This window comes from Spea bombifrons, chromosome 3, assembly GCF_027358695.1.
Source record: "Spea bombifrons isolate aSpeBom1 chromosome 3, aSpeBom1.2.pri, whole genome shotgun sequence".
Classification (NCBI taxonomy): Eukaryota; Metazoa; Chordata; class Amphibia; order Anura; family Pelobatidae; genus Spea; species Spea bombifrons.
The window spans coordinates 32,395,754-32,419,285 of record NC_071089.1 but is presented as its reverse complement, the minus strand read 5'-3'; the positions used below and the strand labels follow the sequence as shown (position 1 = coordinate 32,419,285).

General features: G+C 38.4%; 1 protein-coding gene across 3 annotated transcripts in view; it reads left to right on the top strand.

The window, feature by feature from the left end:
* The window catches only part of SYNE1 (spectrin repeat containing nuclear envelope protein 1), a 164,619-nt gene that overhangs the window by 128,494 nt on the left and 12,593 nt on the right, over positions 1 to 23,532 (top strand). Inside the window, exons 120-138 of one of the 3 annotated variants that reach the window (XM_053461370.1) lie at positions 48 to 195; positions 860 to 954; positions 1,299 to 1,533; positions 1,741 to 1,935; positions 2,601 to 2,726; positions 3,062 to 3,217; positions 4,961 to 5,119; positions 5,344 to 5,510; positions 9,699 to 9,861; positions 10,873 to 11,060; positions 12,228 to 12,378; positions 14,469 to 14,651; positions 14,932 to 15,069; positions 15,381 to 15,572; positions 16,211 to 16,544; positions 17,741 to 17,806; positions 20,024 to 20,166; positions 20,762 to 20,885; positions 22,407 to 22,618. In XM_053461370.1, coding sequence (XP_053317345.1) covers positions 48 to 195; positions 860 to 954; positions 1,299 to 1,533; positions 1,741 to 1,935; positions 2,601 to 2,726; positions 3,062 to 3,217; positions 4,961 to 5,119; positions 5,344 to 5,510; positions 9,699 to 9,861; positions 10,873 to 11,060; positions 12,228 to 12,378; positions 14,469 to 14,651; positions 14,932 to 15,069; positions 15,381 to 15,572; positions 16,211 to 16,544; positions 17,741 to 17,806; positions 20,024 to 20,166; positions 20,762 to 20,885; positions 22,407 to 22,618 — 3,175 coding nt within the window. Of the gene's footprint in view, positions 1 to 47; positions 196 to 859; positions 955 to 1,298; positions 1,534 to 1,740; positions 1,936 to 2,600; positions 2,727 to 3,061; positions 3,218 to 4,960; positions 5,120 to 5,343; positions 5,511 to 6,933; positions 7,094 to 9,698; positions 9,862 to 10,872; positions 11,061 to 12,227; positions 12,379 to 14,468; positions 14,652 to 14,931; positions 15,070 to 15,380; positions 15,573 to 16,210; positions 16,545 to 17,740; positions 17,807 to 20,023; positions 20,167 to 20,761; positions 20,886 to 22,406; positions 22,619 to 23,532 lie in introns of those variants that run through there. The other 2 variants (XM_053461368.1, XM_053461369.1) reach the window with 2 other exon arrangements.

Genomic DNA, 23,532 nt, shown 5'->3' with positions numbered 1-23,532 from the left:
TTACAACCCATCGCAAAAATTGTGTTTTTTTTACTATTTTTGTACAGCAAACTGCAGTCTTTCTTGCTGCAACATCAGACTTTCCTGGAAAAATGTGAGACTTGGATGGAGTTTTTGATTGAGACCGAACAGAAGCTTGTGGTGGAAATTTCTGGAAACTACCAGAGTCTGTTAGAGCAGCAAAGAGCCCATGAGGCAAGTATTGAGACGAAGCTTAATTCGCTATTAAAGGCCGAATTTGGTTCATTATCTTTGCTGATAACGTTTTCGACATGGCTGGCCATTTTGATGTGCTTGGCTTCATCATTAAGGTGTCAATCCATTAACCCAAAAGCAGTGCCTTTCATGAGTAATACAGTATTAATTAACATATTAATTAACATTTTAATATTGAAATTTATTTACTAATGTATACAATTACCACCAATACTAATTGTATTTATTTTCTTTACCCACAATGCACCACTTAACCGATTGCTTGTCCTGATTTATTTTTCTAATTTACCACTGCAATGTCACATCATCTGTGATCCAGCCATTCTTCATGTTATATATTGGCTAAAGGCTTTCCAACGTATATCCTAGGGGTAAATTCCTGCTTGAGTTCAAGATAGCAATCTGATTTCTCACTTGGTCAACCAGTTATAGGATAATCATAATCTTTATTACCATGTATATTCTTGCCCCTTATACGTTTGCTAAAAACTCATCCAGTCCATTTTTAAAGACATTGATTGAATTTGAATCTGTAAAGAATCCTTTTCACTGCATAGGTGAACACTTATTTCCTCTATAATACATGACTTTTTCTTCTTTGTACAGAACAATAATATGTAATATTCTTGTTGTCCATTGACAGTTATTCCAAGCCGAAATGTTCAGCCGCCAGCAGATTTTACATTCAATCATTGTTGATGGACAGCGCCTACTAGAACAAGGACAAGTGGATGACAGGTAAGAGGGATTCATCAAGTGTATTAAATTAAATAGCCAGGTCATGAGCTAACAGCCAGGAAACGAGACACGATGTGCACTAATAGAGCAAAAATACAACTGACAAACACCTCCCAAGACTCAATGCCAATCAGGAACTCAAAGCAAATGCATAAGGTTGTTGGCCAATATTGCCAGTTAGAGTAGCAAAGGATTACTGCCTTTACTGTTCTTACTGTTAAACAGCATATAGTATATGCAAAGTGGTTATTCTCCACAATCTAGCTTTACTGTACATTCGGTTGGTGTCTAGTAGATTGTGTGAGTGAATGTGTGTTGCTAATTGTCTTATCATTCTCCCTTAGAGACGCATTTAACCTGAAACTAACATTACTTAGTAATCAATGGCAAGTAGTAATACGTCTGGCTCAACAGCGAAGAGGAATTATTGACAGCCAAATACATCAGTGGCAACGTTATAGGGAGATGGCCGAGAAGCTCAGGAAGTGGTTGGTGGAGATGTCATATCAGCCAGTGACTGGTCTTGGGAGTATTCCTATCCCACTTCAACAAGCCAGGGCCCTTCTTGATGAAATTCAGGTATACTAAAGATTTGTCACATGTATTTTAGTTATTATTTTTTGTTGAAGACCATTAAATGAAAAGATCTGTGTTTCAGGATGGCCGGTCCACCATTTATCCAATCAATGTCCTGCCCTGAATGTATTCTTCTCACACATGTTGGAGCATAAAAAAACACGGTTGTGGTTTGGTGTTTTAACTACTTTTTTTTTTACTAATTTACAGCTCAAAGAAAAAGTGCTTCACAGACAGCAAGGGAGCTACATCCTGACAGTCGAAGCCGGGAAACAGCTGCTCTTGTCTGCTGACAGTGATGCAGAGGCCACCTTACAAGCAGAACTAATGGATATCCAAGAGAGGTGGAAGGCCACCACAGTCAGACTAGAAGAGCAGAAGAGACAGTTAGCATTCCTACTAAAAGTATGTTTTAGGATGCTGATGTATGTGCTTTGTAATAGTGTATAAGGTCTGTTAATTTATTCATTCAACACTTAATGCAGTTTTGCATTCAGATGCATAGGATAACGGACACTGCAGTGAGGCTACTGTTATCTGACCTCATAATTATGCCGTGAATTTGCATTTTGTTTTTCTTTTGCTGGAAATTCATATGGTCTGTTCTTAGATGTCTTGTTTTGTCCCCCGGTATTTCATAGGGTTTCCAATGCTCTTTGGTGCATCAAACAGAATAATGTTTGTGCCAGCTATGCTTAGTTTTCCTTTGCTCTTAGATGGTTAAGGCGAATCCAAAGGTTTAAGCAGTTTCAGGACTCCTGGCATAGAATCATATTGCAGCTTTACAGAGCCTTTGGATGCGATCCAAGGCTTTGCAGGATTCTGCTGTAATGTGCAATGATATTAGTCTCCTTATGGAAACAGACCTGCAGTGACTGCTTGCAGGATCAGCACTGATTTGCTACTCTGCCTCTGTATGCAAAACAACATATATACCGTATATATATATATATATATATATATATATATATATATACAGTATATATATATATATATATATATATATATATATATATATATATATATCCTATACTTTAGATATTCCTATAAAATCTTTTTTTTTATTCCAGGACTGGGAAAAATGTGAAAAGGGAATTGCAGAATCCCTGGAAAAACTTAAGAACTTTAGAAAGAATCTCTCACTACCTCTACCAGAACACCATGATGAGTTGCATGCAGAACAACTCCGTTGCAAGGTAAATGATGATACATTATTTTATTTTAATCAGAATTGACTTGAATTGATGTTAACATAGAGTTTTCGTGCTTCAGAGTTTTGCTTCAGCCAGAGACCTAATGTTCCATTTGTATGGGCTCACCTCCCTAGGCTGAATGTTGTCAGCCTCATTTTGAGAGACTCTACCCCCCAAATTTTGCTAGCTGTGACTTTGGTGGAATGATATAGTGCAGTAAATTTTTTTTTTTCTACACATCAGCTAAAACGCAACACAAATTGTTTTTGAAAAGAAGCAAAACAACTTTTTTAATTGTCATTAAAAATGTAGTCATGTTGTTTTACATTTGTTTCCAGGAACTTGAAAATGCTGTTGAAGGGTGGGTAGAAGATTTAGCTCATCTCACACGCCTGAAGGATTCGTTCGCTGCTTACATCAATGCAGATGATATTGCTATACTTAATGAGCGCATTGAGCTGCTGCAGCGGCAGTGGGAGGAACTCTGTCACCAGGTGATTTGACCACTTTCCTAAAATTGAAATACTTTTGGCAAAACATCAAGGGCATTTTAAAACGAGCAGTTAGCAGAAATCAAGTGGACATGAAAAGTTGATAGATTTAGGAGTACAAAAATATTATTATCTTAAAAAATGTTGTGCCTTTTTTAATCCCCAAAGGACCCGGGCTATGCAATGGAATCAGCTTTAGACTGACTGCTCGAGTCTGAGCAAAATTTACAGATGACATACCAAGTACGTCATTGGTCCTGTACAACCATCGTTTTATGACCTACTTGGTACATTGTCAATCACAAAGGGGTTAAACCATACCTACTGCAAGCCAACCATCAATCTGAAATATCCTTCTGGGTCACCACCACCCACCATACAAGCAAACAAGGAAACTGTCTAGGACACTAAGCTGCTGAGGGGGCTCCAAAAAGACTGCTATGGTCTAAGGAAGCAAATTTGTTTTTATAGTCAGGCATAGAAGAAGAACTTGAATCTTTGGTTGCCTTCAGCACCAAAAATCCTAGGCCAACCCTAAAAGTAAAAGAAAGGGCACTGTTGATGTGAAGTTTGAGATATTTCCTAATTAACTTCATTGGACCATTGTAACCATTGGAATTTGAGCATGGGATAGATGTATCTTGAATCTAAGATGAGAACAAGGACTAAAGTGTGAGTCTTTACATGAAGAAAATGGTTGTCTTCTGCTGTTAAATTCTTTTTCTATTTGGTGCACATTCTTCCGGAATAGAACTCCGAGATTTAGATACAGACGGTTTTCAGCTTCTGTGTTGAGATTTTACAAAATGCAGTTCTTTCTGCATGAAATGTTCCACCCACTACCGCAGTAAAAAATATCCAACAGAAGCAAAGGGATTTTAAATATCATCAAGTCTTAAGCTTGTCGTCATTGTTTCCTGGGCTCTGAGGTGAAAACCACAAGAGGAAATGTAGCATTACTGAAGTTTAAAGTTAAACAGAGCGTAGAAATAAAGTTCTTTTCTACGGATAGTTATGCTGTGATGTTGTGGCTCCCTTCTTTAAACGTTTCTGCCATTATTCTTGGCAAGAGGTAAGTGTCCATTGGATATTATTTGTGAGGTCAAGCTAGAGAAACGGGCCTGAATAAATGGCAAATACCTTTTTTTGTGCCTTAATCAGAAACACTGCGGATGTTTCTATAATGCTTGCATGTTTCGCATAGATGTCTTGTGTCTAGTGCATTCATTTATTTCCCTTATACAATCAGCTTTGTGTAAAAGGTATTTCATTTGGACAGACACTCCATGGATGATAAGGATTTCCACCTATTATTATTACTGCTTGCCTATGCTCCCCCTTTACTTCAGGTTGCTTGTTTCACTCATCAAGATCCCCAACATTTCGATCTTCAGGTGCAATTATGCTGCAGTTCCCATACCTTTGGCATACTTAAGAATCTTGGCTAGCCCTTTGTTTTCTCAATTTGTAAAAAGAAAAGACAGCCTTAAAACTATGTTAATGTTTTTTTTTTTAAATAAAAAAATAAAATAAACATTTCCACAATAATAAGTAATCAAGGAATGTACATTGAATTTATGTCTTACAAATAAGCCTTTTCTCCTAAAATATAATAGCTCCCATACGTAATCAGACAAAAAAACTTACAAGCCTGTAACATAGTTCTTTGTATGAAAAAAGCAAGATTTTTTTATGTTTTATGTCATTGATATGCAAATGATTCCATCATGTGACTTATTATTGCAGGTCTCTTTGCGAAGACAGCAAGTGAGCGAAAGGCTGAATGAGTGGGCCATCTTCAATGAGAAAAACAAGGAGCTGTGCGAGTGGCTCACTCAGATGGAGAGCAAGGTGTCCCAGAACGGAGAGTTTAAGATCGAAGAGATGATCGAGAAACTTAAAAAGGTAAAACATACAAGAGGTAGTGGTAAGCAAAATATGAAACAGAAGTTCTCCTTATATGATAGTTGCTAAGGTCTGGGAAGACAATAAAGATTTTCACATAGAGACTGGGGCACTTTAGTACCTATGTAACAGGAACAGCAATCAAATTGAAAGCACTGTCTTTTCCGTCGTAAACTCATCCTCACCTTGCAGATAATGTTCTCCGGGTATTGTTTGCTTCTTAGGATTACCAGGAGGAAATCGAATTAGCTCAGGAAAACAAGATGCAGTTGCAGCACATGGGCGAAAGGCTTGCCAAGGCCAGCCATGAAAGCAAGGCTTCTGAGATCGATTACAAACTTGGCAAAGTGAACGACAGGTGGCAGCATCTGCTGGATCTCATTGGAGCACGGTAAGACACGAGTTACACATACAATACACATGGCTCGCTGCTTACAGAGATAACAATTCAAGGATCTAGCGTTAGAACTCAAAAGCACAAGTAAAGAGCGTAATTATACGTTTAAGATTGTTTGACTGCAAGGCTCAGATTTCCCATTATATATCACCCATTTGTGCTCATCCATTGAGAAGTTTTTCTGCTTTGGCATTATCATCTTCATCAATATTGCATTTCAATAGACGGACTTACAAATGGAGTAGGAAAAGCACTTCCTTCCAAATAAAAAGGAGGACAGAGTAAGGAGGTCTGTGACAAAACAAATACGTGCATAGTAGTGAGAGAAATACTAATGAACGGCATAATAGTGGTGAGAACTCCAGCTAGCGTGTACATGAGACAAATGTTAGAAGTATATGTAGTATGGTAGAGAGAACTGAAAAATGAAGGCCAGAAGAAATTCAAACGTTTGAATAGAATTTAACTAATCTGAATTTGAGTCATTCCAAGTGGACAAACACATGATGGAGAGTTTGAATCATAGGCACATGCTTGATTAAGCCTTTAGTAGCGTGAACGGCTATGGAATACAGTTCAAATGATTTGAATTCTTTGTAGTTGGTCAGTTCACTTCTAGTAGTGCCTTCTCAAAGACTCTTTTTCAGTATTAGATGCATTGGGAGTGCTGGGCGGGAAGACCCTTTATATGTAGTCACTGTAGCGGTGCCAGTAAATGGCTTGTGAAGTAGACTGGTACCTGGATTCTTTTTGGATGGACAGTAAATATGTAGAGTTGTGTATAGTTATGTGATTATCAGCCTTGTCTGGACAAGTGATTAGTGCTGTCCAGGTTGCTAAAGGTTTGAACCATTCATCTTTATATCAAGTTAGACTCCATAGTTAAGCGTTACAGATTATAGAAGGGTAGAACTGGAAGCACCACCGAGATCAGCTAAGTTAGCAGCACCCAAGATTCTAGCTCGACTCAGCATAAGGGAAGTGAGGGCTGGGAGAAAACAGAATTTTGGGTTACTCTGATTAGAAGTATTTAGAAGCATGTTTAATTAGATTAGAAGTATGTTTAATGTAATGCTACATTTATCAGAATTACATTTCCTTTATCCCATACTGTACAGTCTATTTGTTTGCTATGCGCAAAATAGATTCTTTGTCTTTGGATTTGCCATGGTGTTGCACAACTTAATTGTATGAATTTGATTATGTGATGTTAAGTGCCCCGTCGAAGCTGTACTCGGCAATGGTGGGGCATATGTTTACAAACTGCATTCCAGTAGACTCATACTGCACATGCTCCTGATAGAGGTTCTTTTTTTAGAAGCGTGACCATTTGTCCAGGCACTCAGTCTCACGTTGCACAGATCCGGGCACATAGCATATCGTCCATGTGTGCCTTCACGGCAGAAGCAAAAGATTTTATTTTCAAACAAAGGGCTTTTTTAGCCGATGGTCTTGCGTTTACTGATGAGTACGTTTTTGGTGCTTGCGGCAACAATAGCCGATCTGGGGACCCATCAAATGGCAGAGGACGTTACCGAGGATTCTGATCTCCCGGACTGCGACTGTGATGTTTCAAGGCAGGATACGTGTTGCATTTTGCGTGCATGCAAATCATTGTTTGTTGCGCATGCTTGGGAATAGAAGTAATTCTAAGATTTAAGGCATCAGGAGAGTGTAGTCGGCAGGTTTATTGGTTCTGATCTTTTGGCATAATCTAAATTATTCTCTGGGGCTCGTTTACTGCATGCATGGACAATTCTATTCATGAAATATCCATAGACTTTCTGTTGTGTGGTGGTTGCTTCATGAACTGATACTTGTCTTCAGTTTTTGGAAACAGTAACTTTAGCTATCAGTCCCTTTTAAAATGTATTATTATTATATCATGGAAAGCACCAAGAATTTGCATAATCCCCAAATAATAACTTTATTCCCATTGCGATATTAGTACAAAAGTGTATATAATAGGCTACAGATAATTTAGTTAACTTTCTCTGAATTACTCTGGTTTCTAAAAGAATTCTGTGTCATTTGATTCCCTTGGGTCCAGACCTCGAACATACATTTGATTTGAGCTTGTGAAGTACATTCTGAATTCACAGGCTTCTGTACAATGCTTTTTCTCCCCTTAAATTATAAAACACAACAGCTGACAGGCACCGACCAGCCCTGGCTCCAGACGTTCACTTTCACTGTAGATCGCAGAGACAAAATTTCCTCTTTCCCTCCTCCCTCCTCACAAAAAGTAAACATTACTATTTTTTTTTAAATCCCAGTTATAACATAATTACATAATTTAAGGACTGACACTCCAAAATACTCCCAAAAATTATATATAATAATATATATATATATATTTCTGATATATGTATTTCTAAACCATCTCATGATATTTTAATGGTCAAAATGTGCTTAACTATATATATATCTCTCTATATATCTATATATAGATAGATAGATATAGATAAGCAAATTTTGACCATTAAAATATCATGAGATGGATCAGAAATACAGTTTAGACTATTGTAGCTGGAAACTGATGATATTTAATGGAATATCTTCCTAGCTGTACAGAGGCCATTTATCAGCAACTTTCACTTCTGTGTTCCAACGGCTCATTGTGTTCACTAATCCAAGTTTAAATTCATTAGAAAACTGTTCTGCAATTTTGTTACTGCTAGAAATTTGCTTGTTTTTCATAAAAACAGCAACAAAAACCACCTAATAAGTTACAATAAAGTTTAAGCAAAAATTATTAGAAAAAGGGTCTCACCACAGTCTACTAGACTGTAGGTGGAGAGATTCACAAGTGTCTGCGCACCCAAATAATAAGTGAATAAATGTCTGCGCACTCAAATAATAAGTGAATAAATGTCTGCGCACCCAAATAATAAGTGAATAAATGTCTGCGCACTCAAATAATAAGTGAATAAATGTCTGCGCACCCAAATAATAAGTGAATAAATGTATGTACTTATTATTTGGGTGTGCAGACACTTGTGTGATTTTGATTGTATTTAATTTGGAACATTTTGGGGAGTTTATTTGTGTGTCTTTGCGACACCACCTCACCAGAAGGTGTGATATTTATATTTAATTAGAATATTGCGCTTCAATTTTTTGTATTTTGAGTATCATAATCGTCAAGAATTTACCCCAATAAGAAAAATGGATATCGCCCAGTTAGCCCAAGGTTGATACCTTTTTTTTAGTCTAGACATAAAAAACATGTAGTTACAAAGACATCTCTTCTTTCCATCTAAAAAAGAGACCTCCTAAATCCCGAAATCTTATGTAACTTTATTTCTTTTTCTGTGTTGGCTGAATAAAAAAGTATGAACTTTGACTAAAGATAATATTTATGTGACAAATCACTTAACCAGGGCTATATATTGCAATTGTTTGTTTTTGAGCGGTGTTCTGCCAGGAGGAGTTGTCGTAAGTGTGACTTACCACACTTTCTGTCCTTCTATTGTTGCAAGGAGACTACCGTCTTTATAGAACTTGGCCTACAAGTGGTTTGCATTACAATAGCGTCTGAGCTTGGAATCTGTCCTGGCTGAATCTCCCCAACCTATTTTCCTCGTGTTTTGTTTTGTGAACTGGGCAACATGATAGTGTGAAGTGATTGCTGTCTGCCACGTTCTAAATTTACACAGACGTGTCAGGGGTCAATAGTGTGTTTCTAGTTTTGTATTCTACTGTACAACGTGAGTACAGCTAGAGAACGGAACACCATGCATCGCTAACATTTGTCAGATGTCTGTAGGGGACAATTTATAACAGCATATGTAATCACGTTGCCAGGTCATGTCAATACCTGTCTAGAACACTTGCTGCAGAATAGCGTTATGTCCTGTGCAGGTTTTGTGTTGTGTTTAGAATGTTTAAAGCATTGCAGAAACTTGGCTACCGACTTTCTGTGGCCTTTAACTTATGAGCTGATACTTGCACACCTCGTAGTAGAGTAATGCATTCCAAAATGACACCAACGTAAAATCCAAGCTTTATACTAGTATAATACTATGTAAGCCTGTGTTCTCCTCATGCCACAATGCTTTTATCATACCAGATCCAGATATTTGATTTTCAAAACTTCATTAGCTCCTTGCATGCTTCTTCTTGAAGTACCATTTAAGATCCTACCCCTTAAAATATATATATAAATCCATTTCTCTGCAGAGTGAAGAAGTTAAAGGAGACACTTGTTGCAGTACAACAGCTGGATAAGAATATGAGTAGCCTGAGATCATGGCTGGGCCATATTGAATCTGAGTTGTCCAAGCCAATTGTGTACGAAACCAGCGACTCTGAGGAGATACAAAGGAAACTAAATGAGCAGCAGGTAAACTCAAAATATGTAAGGTACACTCCTCTCAGGAGTATAATCGTGAAACGGTAAATAGCATTGGCACCACATCGCAAGATGTTCAAGTACTGGAAACACACTTGGTTGCCAATGCTCCAACCATGGATGTCAGAGAAGAACCTCAGTGGCCTCACTGAAACAGGTAAAGTACCTCAGCTAAACCAGTGAAAGTGGATTAAAGCTTCTATTTCAGCATATATTAAAGTATGCAGAAAATACCGGCTGAATGTGTCCAGAAAAGTGTACTAAGATGTTATACGACACTGTGTTTTCTACCTTCTACATGGTCAAAGTGTCTTTTATTGTAGTACATATATTTTGGTGAGGTTTCTGTCACAGGACTGGAGTGACAGTTCATTGCTAAAGTAGCCTTTTCTGGCACCGGCGGTGAGTAAATATTGGCTGTAGACCATCCATTCCAGTAGGCAAGTACGTCTGATTGATTTGACAAGTTCTAGTATGTCATTAACAACCTTTCATTTTTTATTTACAGACACAAAATACACTCTAATTTGCATTGCATCGCTGGCTATTCAGTCCTATTGGGATTAACAGTGTTCAAGAGCTTTATTAACTATTTAATGCATGCATATGCCTTCATTTTTAAATTAGATACTATGAAGGATTATGTCATCAACATTGGTCTGCTTTATGTATTTTTCTAAATAATGTGTGCAGAAACTTGACATTTTTTTATGAACGTTTTGCAGTGTGCAGGTATCTGGTATACGTATATGTGGTTTACACCTACTGTATGGTAAAGAATCTTAATTGGGAGATCAATGTAGTTTATGGCAACACGTTATATCTAAATAAGACACGTGCTGTTATGTAAAACCAAGCTGCGTCCAAAACTTTAGGTTAATAATGCAATCCCAAGGTTGTTCCTATAAGGAACAAAGGTCCCAAAGTTTGCCCTAGTATTTGTACAAGAAAATTGAAATAACTGTAACTTTTGCCGCTGCATAAACAAGCTCCTTTTTTCAGGATTTGCAGAGAGACATTGAAAAGCATAGCACTGGAGTCGCTTCCGTCCTGAACCTTTGCGAAGTCCTTCTTCATGACTGCGATGCTTGTGCCACTGACACGGAGTGCGAATCCATTCAGCAAGCCACTCGAGGGCTAGACCGCAGGTGGAGAAACATCTGTGCCATGTCTATGGAGAGGAGGTTGAAGTAAGGATCTCATATACTATGATTGTCTTTAGTGTGGGGTACATTGACATCTTTCAATATTTAAAAAAAGTAGCAGAAATAAACCTTCCTTCCCTCAAGTCCACATAGACGGCCGATAATAGCTCCACAAGGAGAACAGAAATGACCTAGACATGACGACCACCCAGAAAACTCATTACTTAATAAAAACAACTAACCATGTTTATATACCGGGGTGCACTATTGAAAGCATCATTGTATATTTAAAAATGAAATTATTATTTAATTATTAACATTCATTCTTGCATTTGCCCCTTCAAGGGGACAAGAGGTAAATCACTTGCATCATGTATTTAGAACTGCTTGATAATGTTAGAACCAAAGATGCAAAACACAGAGACACGTGTTTCCAGAAATTTGTTGTCTGAAAAATAATGGACCAAACACGAAACAAAACATTTGTCCGAATGCTATTTTGGTCTATTTGCACAAGTCTAATATAAATAGTGAAGGCATGCTTTGGATATACTAGGAAGCGTGTATAATTTTAACTTCTATATACTTTTTTTCGTGTCTTTTTGTGAAATCTTTTTAAGTCTACGGTAACAAGTAAGAAGGAGATTAGAGGTAAATTGGAAGGGTTAAAGATAGGAAATCTGAGATAAATGAGCTCGAAAGGGGTTTAAACATAGGGAAGAGAGAAGGACAATATTTTTTTGGGCTTGTTGCTGATCTACTTAATGCAACTCATTATGAAACAATAACATCTGGGGGCTCTGTCAGTGGCGATAATTGAATTCTTATTTCCTAATCGTTTGATGATTTATTTTGATCTTGTGTGGTTCACATTGATTATGTTGATACTGAACACCGGGCAAACAGTGTGTTATACTGACATTTATCTACCATGGGCTGGCAGTGATTTTATAATGTTCTTTTTGTTAAGTAGAGCGTCAGCAAAAAAAAAAAAAGCAACTGGTTTAATCCGGCAAAAGCAGTTGTACATTTATCAAGTATTAATGGCCCAGCCTGGCCGGCTGCCACGTTTTTTTTCTACGCTGCAGCTGTTGCATGTAAATCATACAGTAACAGAGACGAGACGCAGGGTCTTCATCAGGTAAAGAGTTCTTACTAGGGCAAAAAAAATATTATGGAAGATATAATAAAGAATTCCTATTTCACCCATAGGATTGAAGAAACCTGGAGACTGTGGCAGAAGTTCCTTGATGATACCTCTCGGTTTGAAGATTGGCTTCAGGTTTCTGAAAGGACAGCTGCCTTTCCCAGTTCTGCCGGCGTGCTCTACACAGTTGCCAAGGAAGAGATGAAAAAGTTTGAGGTGATCTTTGTAGTAATTGGGACTGTTTTCACTGTATTGATTAAATGAGGTATTCCACTTCCCCATATGACAAACCAGTTCATCCTTACTCACACAACAGTATTGTTGTTTTTTTTTACATTGAACATACTTGGTGACCCCCATCCACCACAGTTCTTAAACCATCAAAGGGTAACGTCCTTGAGAAAACATGAATGTCATGTATTTGCTTAGCATACTAGAAAACACAGTTAATGGTTTAACTGTAAGTAAGTGGACAAGCACAGCTGAACAGTTAGTTCTGAGTAGGCCATATGCATTTGAAAGGAATATTTTAGTAATGGTATAATATAAGATATATACTTTTAAATACATAAAATGGGTTTAACATAAAAGATCAGGGGTGTATATGTCTTAGATGGAGACATGTTAGAACAAGAGATCATAATCTAGAATGAAAGGGTAACAGGCTTAGGTGTCATTTAAGTAAGTCTTACTGGATGGAGAAAGTGGTGATAGGCAAGCACAATGATGGAATTTAATTGTACAAAGCATAGGCAGTGGGCTAATCTGAATATAAAGCAAGACCAAGGATCAAATAAGGTTTGGGTTTTTTTTTTCCCGGCAGAAATAATGGACAGGCTAGATTGGGCCCAATAGTTCTTATGTGTCATCAAGTTGAGTGTTTCTTTATTCAAATGAGCAGCAGTGTTCATGTTTCTGTCACACAAATCTTACATGCCATTGATGCCTAGCAGTCTTCAGACAATGTATAGAGACAAATTCCACACCATATGTAGATTTGGAAGATCAACCAGACGGATCAATGTGTTCAGCTACACAGAGCTTAGATGTGTTACTAGTGCTCATGAGGCATATACCATAAAACCAATGCGTACCATTTGGATTCTTGACGCTACACAGACTACAGGATCCAGACGCTAATTATTTCCGTGCTTGAAATTTCAATAACATATTGTTCTGGCCTCAATGTAACATCAATAAAAATAAACAAAATTTCAACTATTAAAAGAATACATCAGTAATTGCACTAATTTGAAGTGCATCAGCCAATGAAGCTTGCTGTATAACCTAATAATCACTAACTGTGTATCGCTCTGGCCCATGCATGTAGAAGCTGCAGTTACGCTTCAGCTGTCTGAAACCGTCCCAGCTGCCCCCAGTATAACACCCATTGTGTTACAAGACACAGCAACTTGTAGTTAGAAAAAACAAACAAACACTCATTATATATAAATGTCTAAGTCATTTTTTTAAACGGAACGGGTGCCGCATGTGTGTGTGTGCGCAGCATCATGCAAAGTGTGTAATCCAGCACTCTGACACATGATAGATTAAAACAAGTGTGATATTGTCAAGTGAAGTAACCCCCCCTTATGTAGTATTTTGCAAAACAAACAGGAGCATTTGGCAGGATGGTGTTTTCCCATGTAATATAATATCACCTTGATGACTGTTATTCCGAGTACTCATGAAATAGCAATGGGACAAATGGTTTAGTCACTGATGAATAACTAGTTACATCTATCAATGACTGTAGCAATGATTATAAGAAATACAGCAATCTTGATTTATTTAATATGGTATTTGGTGAAATATGTTAAAGCTCAAAGAGACAGTTTAATGCCCCAGACAGCGTCACCAAATGAAGTATCCGTATTGAAGTACTTTGTGGTACTTTTGGATACTATGGTAAAAATCCATGTCTTTCCAGCAAAATAGAAAATAATTTAGTAAAATAATCAAAAATAAGCCGGTAATGAACATGTAGTAATTTTTTTTAGCAAATTATATATCACAGATTCTTCAGGTTCTTTTGTTTTAAACCAGGAGTGTCTAGTTTCTCACCTTCATCTCTCCAAGAATGGTGGGGATTCAAAAGTTTATGTTGGTTCTAATACTGTTTTACCTACTACCCTAAATTTATTTTTATAGTTAATACCTAGTAAGTAATTCTACATTGTAGAATAATTGTGTTTGGTAATAATCAATATCAGAGGGATCATAATGATTTTCAGTATGTATGTATGGCATGGCAATGCTTTTTTCTAGTGTGATTTGTATTATAGATTTTACTTATATGTCTTCAGGCATTCCAAAGACAGGTTCATGAGAGCTTAACTCAGCTAGAGCTCATTAACAAACAGTACCGTCGCCTCGCTCGGGAGAACCGCACAGACTCGGCCTGTAAGCTAAAGCAGATGGTCCATGAAGGCAACCAGAGGTGGGACAACTTACAGAAGAGAGTTGCTTCCATCCTGCGGAGGCTGAAGGTCAGTGTCAAACAACAAGCAATGCGAGGAAGTTAGCCTACCTACCATATAACTAAAGAGGTTTCACTGCAAGACACCTCTCTTGATTTTTTGGAGAAGACAAAAGTAATCACCAGTTCTGATGTAATCATCAACAGATCATTTACTAAAATAATAAGAAAAATGTGTATTGCTGTATCATCCAAAATAAAAGATTTTAGTCAAAGATTAAACCTTTTATCAAACCAACACAGAAAAGAGTGTTTTCAACTAATAAAATGTGTTACTCTTGATTTTTCAGCATTTTATTGGTCAACGTGAGGAGTTTGAGACAGCTCGGGACAGTATACTTGTCTGGCTAACAGAGATGGACCTTCAGTTAACCAATATTGAACATTTTTCAGAGTGTGATGTGCACGCAAAAATAAAACAACTTAAGGTAAGCCATCAAGCCTGAATCAGTTACTGTCAGTTGCTTTTAGATGATGCTGGCTAGTTACAATTAATGTTAGAATAGCAGATTACAAAATGTTTTCTTTGTTTTAAGATGTAGAAATAGTGTTTTTAAAACAAAAGTGCAGTGCCCTAACTTGTTGTTTAAAACTGCCTTTTTAAATGTTCTCCACTGCAGTCTTCTGTTATAAATAAATCAGACAAGTTGGATCATGGGAGCATACGGACAGCCTAATGTTAAAAATCCCAAAGTGCGTAAATATCATCATAACAATAAAACAATGTCCTTTCTCAAAGGCCTTCCAAGAAGAGATATCATTAAACAACAGCAAAATCAATCAAATTATTACCCAAGGAGAGCAACTAATAGAAAAGAGTGAACCGATGGATGCAGCAGTGATTGAGGAAGAGCTGGATGAACTCAGGAGATACTGTTTGGAGGTCTTTGGTCGTGTTGAGCGTTATCACAAGAAACTGACTCGACTTCCGGTATATGACACATTTTTTTATGTATGCTTTTTTATAGTAATTAAGACGTACACTCTTTTTTCCAACTCAACTCCTCCTGAGCATTTCAGCTTTTCTGTTCCTCCTCATGTAAGTACAGGTGGCAAATGCTCTGAAAAATACCCCTCATCTTATAATTGAGGTCGTCTTCTAATCAGACCTCAAATAGTGGTCTGACTACAAGACTAAGATCCAGATCCCACGCAGCACTGAAGGGGACCTGGATCCTCCTGTCTGGTAACCTCAGCTGCTGCCGGCACTTCCACCGAGGATTCTATCACCAAGCACTGGCGAAAGCGCTGGCAGCTGGGAAGGTTGTCTACGCGCATCAAGCATACCTTCCCCAGCTGCCAGAGAGCTGCTGGGAATTCTCTTCTGTGGCAGCCAGCGAATGTCCGCTCAATGGACGCAGACAACCCTCGCTACTGCTGGGACTTTCGCCAAGGCTTCTATGACGGAGCACCGGCGTCACCTTCTGGTGTTCAGTCAAATAATGTACCACCTTTAGTAAATATAAATTTTAGTCAGTGCTGCTTGATTTTTATTTTGTATGAAATTTAGTGTCTTTGAAGCATAAAATAAATTAAGTGGTCCATGACACTTTTTCCTATTATTCTTAGCTGACTGATGATGAGCATGACTTCTCTGACCGAGAGATGGATTTGGATGATGGAGCAGATCTGTCTGATATCCAGTGGCACACAAAGTCCACAGGTGGAATAATTTCACCACTGCCTTCCTCCAATCACTCACTGTCGCTAATAGTGCCCATGAGAAGTGAAAGATCAGGTCGAGACACCCCCGCAAGCATGGACTCCATCCCATTGGAATGGGACCATGACTACGATCTCAGTCGAGATCTTGAGACAGCGGTTGCTCAAGCACTACACTCAGATGGGGAAGAAGATCAACAAGATAAAAAATATTTCCTTCAAGGAGCATCTGGTATTACTGGTAATAAAACTTTCTCACTTTGTTTCCATTGTAACAGACACATTTGTTTTCCTAATGTAGTGAAATATGGTATTATTTTGCTATTCATCTATTAAGGTTACCAAGTCTAAAATAAGATTTTTACATGCATAATATGGTAATTGTTGCAAGGCCCATAGTCTGATTTTGGCATGTATTCTTATATTTTATGTAATTCTTCTAGCACCCTTTACCGAAATGCCCATTTTGACAGTAGCTTTTGACAGAGATTAACAGATCTCATGAGTTGAATTTGTTATTAAAACCTAATAAAAAAAACAGACTGATGACTAGATAATTGCACCCAGCATCTCTGATTTCATGAGCTGATTTCTCTTTTAAAAATGAAGGAGAACTAGGCTGGTGACTTGGTGATTGCACCAGGCATCTCAGATCCCATTATCACAAGTACTTATAAAAATGAATTTGAACTCAACTTACAAGCTGGTGTAACAGAACTGCTATGTCACAAGTTAAGTTCCTACTCATTTTATAGATGCTCAACTCAGCACTTGCGCTCTGTTGACCTTAATGTTAAAGTAGGCATTCTTTTACCTGCAGGAGAAGACCAAAGACCTGCAAGGTGTTGTATAACACTATGTGTTGAGAAATATTAACAGACATGCTTAATATGTGTCGAGTATGATTTTGGATGTTTGTTATTTTTATGTTGTGTGTACTACTTCTACTTGATTACAATGCTTTAAATCTATTTAAGGCAACCTGTATGTTTCTTCTTGTTCTGGGTTTCTATAAACTTAGTAAACTAAATCTGCAAAAGAAAGCACGTTTTGTTGTCCTAGTAAAACTGCTTTCACTGTTTCAATCTTAAATCAGTCTCATCCCACATTAAACAAAGTTAATGACTGAGGGGGATCAACTAGCTTCTAGAGTATCGTCTATCAATTATATTATTATTCAAATTTGAATATAAATTTGAAATCTTATTGAAAATATGCAGTATTCTATTCATTCCAGTATCCCTGATTTAAGTCTTTGGACTCTGTGTGCACAGTCAGTGTCCATATTTTGCATTGCAGGACCGACCATGGCTTTGAGAGTCACAGCTCTCAGATGGTGTACATTCTGGGTCATATTACTCTTGTTTTGACCCTTTGGTTTTACACTTGGAAGAGAAACACATCACTACATACTCAGATTGTACTTTATCTTTACAGATGTAGAGATTCCTGAAAGTCCAGAAGCCTATATAAAAATTACTGAGAATATTCTGAAAACCTCTGGTAGGCTAAGGGCCAACTTGGAGCCTTATTGTCACCATTACTGGAGAAGCACCACCCTCATATCACTGCTTCAACCAGACCATTCACCTAACATAGTGCAGGAGAATGATACCACACATGCTTTTTGTTTGACTAACATTAGCCTTTGAAATAAATACTTAACAAATACAGCCATCAGGAATTTAACACTTAATAGTAAAGGCCATAATTACTGTTCTTGTCTGTGATTGCAAATATATAACGCTTACTACTAATTACAGTTCAGTGTTTTGTTATTACAGTTATGATTCTGTTATTTTGGCTTGTGGTACCTTTTTATTCCCCTTTTCCAGGTTTAGTGTACCCACGCAAGTTACATATTCTTTTTGCAAGCATAGATATGACTTTCTCTTTATAGCACTCTTTATATTACATAGTATGTAATATATATATATATATATATATATATATATATATACCGTATTGGCTCGGATATAGGCCGCCCCCGTATATAGGCCGCACCCTAAAAGTTTGGTGCTTTTTTAAAGAAAAAGTTTTTTTTCTTTAAAAAAGCACCAAAAAAACCATGCTGCCACTGTCCTCCCTCCCCGAGATACGCTGCCACTGTCCTCCCTCCCCGCGATACGCTGCCGCTGTCCTCCCTCCCCGCGATACGCTGCCGCTGTCCTCCCTCCCCGCGATACGCTGCCCTCCCTCCCCGAGATCCGCTGCCCTCCCTCCCCGAGATCCGCTGCCCTCCCTCCCCGAGATCCGCTGCCCTCCCTCCCTGAGATCCGCTGCCCTCCCTCCCCGCGATACGCTGCCGCTGTCCTCCCTCCCCGCGATAAGCCGCCGCTGTCCTCCCTCCCCGCGATACGCTGCCGCTGTCCTCCCTCCCCGCGATACGCTGCCGCTGTCCTCCTCTGCCCCCCCTCCTCGACTTACCGGAGCAGACTCCCGGGTGTCTTCAGGGCCGGCGAGGGACATCTACGCAATACGCGTATGCAACTTCCGGTACCGTTACCGGAAGTTGCATTTGCGTATTGCGTAAATGTCTCTCGCCGGCCCCGCAAGACACCCGGGAGTCTGCTCCGGTAAGTCGGGGGTGGGCAGAGGTAAAACGCTTAGATAACCTCCCGTGCCGGCACCCCCCCCCCGTGGGAAGTGCTGGCAGGGGAGGCTGTCTGAGCGTATCGGGGAGAAGGATGCAGGTCCCCTGCACCGCTGCGGGGGATCTGTATCTTAACCCCGCTGCCTGCCCGGCGCCCGGGACTGCATGTCCCGGGCGTCGGGCGCTAGACCCCGAATATAGGCCGCACCCCCACTTTAAAAACTTAAAGTGGGGGAAAAAAGTGCGGCCTATATTCGAGCCAATACGGTATATATATATATATATATATTGCAATTTTACTTTTTTTGGCTGACAGAGGAAGACCCCAGGCTGTCTGATCTCACATGTAACAGCAGGGAAAACCATAAGGCTTACTATTATATCCTTGGTCATCTAGACCATGTTTTATAGTGCGTAATAGTTTGTTCTTGGTCGCGAAGGGGTTACTTATTGCGCAGAAGATGTAAATGTGTACATATTACGCACGATGTTTCATCCATAGTTATGAGCCAGTGGCTGATAAATGACATGCAATCAGCTACCTACTGGCCATGGGGCTGTATGCTAAAGTAATATGCAGATATGCAGTAGGCAGCTGCACGCTAAAGCATTGGATAGGCCTCAAAGGGGAAACGTATCACAAGGGCATGTGGTTTAAATATCAGTGTATGTTTCAGTGAACAAATATGATAGAAATCTCCGCAAAGCCAAAAAATTATTTAATTTTGACACCGTGAAACTTTGGAATGGATGGGATTTTATTAAGTAATACTGCCGCTCACTTAATGGAAATTATGCAGAACAACAATAGACCAAAGACAATATCTGTTTTAAATGTCATGTGTTATATTAATGTGTGAGTGTAATCCATAAATGACAAGCATTTGTCGTCACGCAAACACTTATTGTTTCATTGTTGTGGTAATGCCCAAACCCGGTATACTAATCCTTACTAAGTATTGTCGTGAATTCTTTTCGCAGGTACTAATGTCTTCTTTTGCATGTTGGCTGCACTAATTTTCTTTATCGAACATGTTATGTTATAATGTTTTTAAAGTAATTTAACGCAGTTTTGAGAACGCAGACATGATGTTTTATATGTCTTGGTGTTTTTGTTTTGTCTGAAGCAGAATTAAGTCCTTTAGAGACTCAGATCCAGCAGTTTGACAAAGCACTGGACACCAGCCGCTTCCACCTGCAACTGGCAGAGAATGCCATACGCTCCAAAACACCCACCGGGCCTGAGCTAGACTCAAGTTACATGGGTTATGTAAGTATTTTAAATTGTCAAACAAGTTGTGTTATCTGTCACAGCCGAGTACTATGCATTGCTAATTCTTTTCAAACTTAAAAAAAGGATACAAACTTAACCCCTTAATGACAAAGCCCGTACATGTACGGGCTCAAAATGCATTGTTTTCAATGGGGTTAGGGACCGCCCATTATCCTTAAAGGGTTAAAAAAGGATACAACAATTTACCAATATTAGATATAAAGTTGTATAAGTTAGTGAAAATCACAATTAAGATTACCAAAAAGTTGTGTGTTAAATGTGGGTGGATTTAATGATTTAGTTGTTAGATTTATAGACCAGTCGTCATTGAGTGTATGTCACAATGTTCCTCTCCAGGTAGTACAGGCAGGTATAAGTGGCAAATGTTCTACAAGAGCAGGGATAGCCAACAGGTTACCTCCCACTGTTGTGGATATAGAGCTCACGAGTAGTCATCTTTTATAGACTTGCTAAGCATCGCGGACTTTGTGCTTCCACAATACCTGGTGATCTCCCTTTTCTTCTCCTTTTAATAGATACTAGACTTGAAGGTGAGCTATCTAAATCTGCATCTTTGTTGTTTGATTTACAGATGAAACTTCTCAGAGAGTGTCGAGGGAGCATAGACACCGTGAGGAACGTTAGCGAGAAACTGAAGGAAGAAGAGGAGTTTTCCGGGTTCACTAATTTACAAAGCACCGAGACTAAATCAGCTGGTAAGTAGGTTTTCTAAATCATACAAATTAGCGGACTCTGGTTACATCAAGCTCTGAATTACCTTGGCTTCATCCTATCTGAGATTCAAAGATAAAATCATGTGCAAAAAAAGAGCCTAATTACCTTACAAACGTGTGGGTTTTCCTTACAATAATATTTATTTGTATGTAGTTGCATCATAATTAGGGAGCTGCCATGTTTCATTTGAAGAACCCCTCATTTGAATTTTGTGCGTTTAAAGCGCTGATTAAATGTCACTATATAGCGCTTTTTATTTTGTATATTTTAAGTCTATCACTGAAATTATGTTTATCTTATAAAGCACCAACAATTTACGGAGCACTTTTTTCAGTACATACATTCAAACAGTACGGCAAAACTAGACTTGACAAACTATTACATTCGATAAAAAGGATGGATAGGTATATTGTTTTATAGTTCAAAAGGTACATGCCATATTTTATTGCCTCTTTCACTTACTTCGGAGAGAATACTCACTTCAGAGAGAATAATTCATCTAGTTTGTTGAATCCAGTCCAGTTCTAAGGATGTTAAGGTCTCTGTAATGTACTCTCCAGAGCATTGACTGGTTTCATGTACTGGACACTTGACACACAAATTGAACCTGTTCCTGTTTATTTTCTCAATAAGCTTTTAATTAGGTAAATAGGGGAAGACAGAAGTATTAGGGACATGAGATGATTTTTCTTTTAAGACAGTATGTTTGTCTTCAGATGTGTCACACAGGCAGGTACATCAAGAAGGTACCCCTGTAACCGGGAACTACCCCAGATTTGCCATACAGGACTTAGGTTTGATAGATGTTTGTCAGGGATCCAGGACGGTACTTGATTCTTTAGAATAAGGGAGTTGTGTGTATTGTCACTCATTCTCCTGTCCTGTCCTTTCACCCCTCGGCATGTTTAACCACTGCTTCTTTGTATTAATTTTATCACATAGTTTAGTTCTGCTTCTATGGTTAAGTGGTTATTCCACTGTTTAATATAGTATAGTATTGTATAGTATAGTACAGAGGTAGGCAACCTTCAGCACTCCAGATGTTGTGAACTATATTTCCCTTGAGGCTTTGCCAGCATCATGACTGTAAGAGCATTATGGGAGATGTAGTCCACAACAACTGGAGTGCCAAAGGTTGCCTACCCCTGGCATAGTAGGTTGAAAAAAGACTTTAGTCCATCAAGTTCAACCTTACACACATACCTAGTTTAGTTCATGTAAAACCGCTTTTAATATAGAAGATCAATATATACCGTACTTACCGGCGTATTACACGCACCGGCGTATAACACGCACCCTCGCCAGAACCGGAAGTGCGGGAGACGCGGCTGCAGATCGTGCAGCACAGAAAGTTATCGGCGTATAACACGCAGGTAGGGTTTAAGCTTATTTTTTTAGATATAAAAGTGCGTGTTATACGCCGATAAATACGGTACTTGACTAATAATCCTCTTTGCCTGCTGTAGCAATATATCATTGTGTTAATTTTATTGTTTATGCAGGCGTTATCGAGAGGTGGGAATTAATCCACGCACAAGCACTAAATAAGGAGCTCCGAATGAAACAAAAACTTCAGCAGTGGCAGCAATTTATGTCTGACCTCTCTAATATCTGGGACTGGCTCGGAGACACGGAGGAAGAGCTCGAACGACTACGGCGACTGGATGTTAGCACTGATATTCAAACAATTGAACTCAGAATTAAAAAACTTAAGGTGAGCACAGCATATCATGCCCTTTTAAAATGTGTCATCTTATTAGAACACAGTGCCCTTATTCACCAAAAATAGATTGTGGTGGTACATTTTCATTAAACATTATTCGTCTGTAGACTGCATCTTCAATTCAAATAAGAAAAACCTCCATGTCTGTGTTCTATGGAGCCAACCAGAAATAATTAGTTGGACTCTGAGCTCTGAGGTCATAAAGTTTACCAATGAAAAGATTCACAGATTAATCACGATTAGGTTCCTTATACTAAGCTCAATGCTCTCAGATGCTTGTTGTTGATCTTAAATATAGATCAAAACACTGTTGACTAAATCATTGTAGTAAGTCAGAGTCTTTGGGAGATTTATGAAATATGGACAATAGTAATGCCATGAAAAATTATATATATATGTGGGCAGGGCTGCTTTATTAAGAGAATGTCTAGACTGCCCGGTTTTTATAAAAGGTCATTTTAGCATTCTAAAGAAATCTAAAAGAAAGAAATTGCTGGAAAAAGAGCTGAGAGATTTGGTTCTCATTCGTTAAATAACAGCATCTAGAGAATAATTTATAGGTGTTGAAATTGCTAATAAATTGATATAGTAATATACAGACAGTCACAGTAAGGTACAAGGATTGTGAATTGAGATTACATTTGTGTAGCGGTGTTAAAACAATTTCTTATTTAGTGTGTTAGTGTGAAATGCAGCATTTGGCAAGAGTAGTCTCTTTTGGTGTTGTAGACTGCTGCAGACTATGTGTCTGTGTACAAGATTTATTGTATGTATAGTGCAACATAAATTGTTGTTCATGGTTCAGGCTTCAATTAAGGATGTCTAACTTTAGGATTAGTTTGTATTCCCACATCTTCCTTTCCCTCTTTGTCCAGAAATTCCCCATTAACATGGTGACCCAAAGA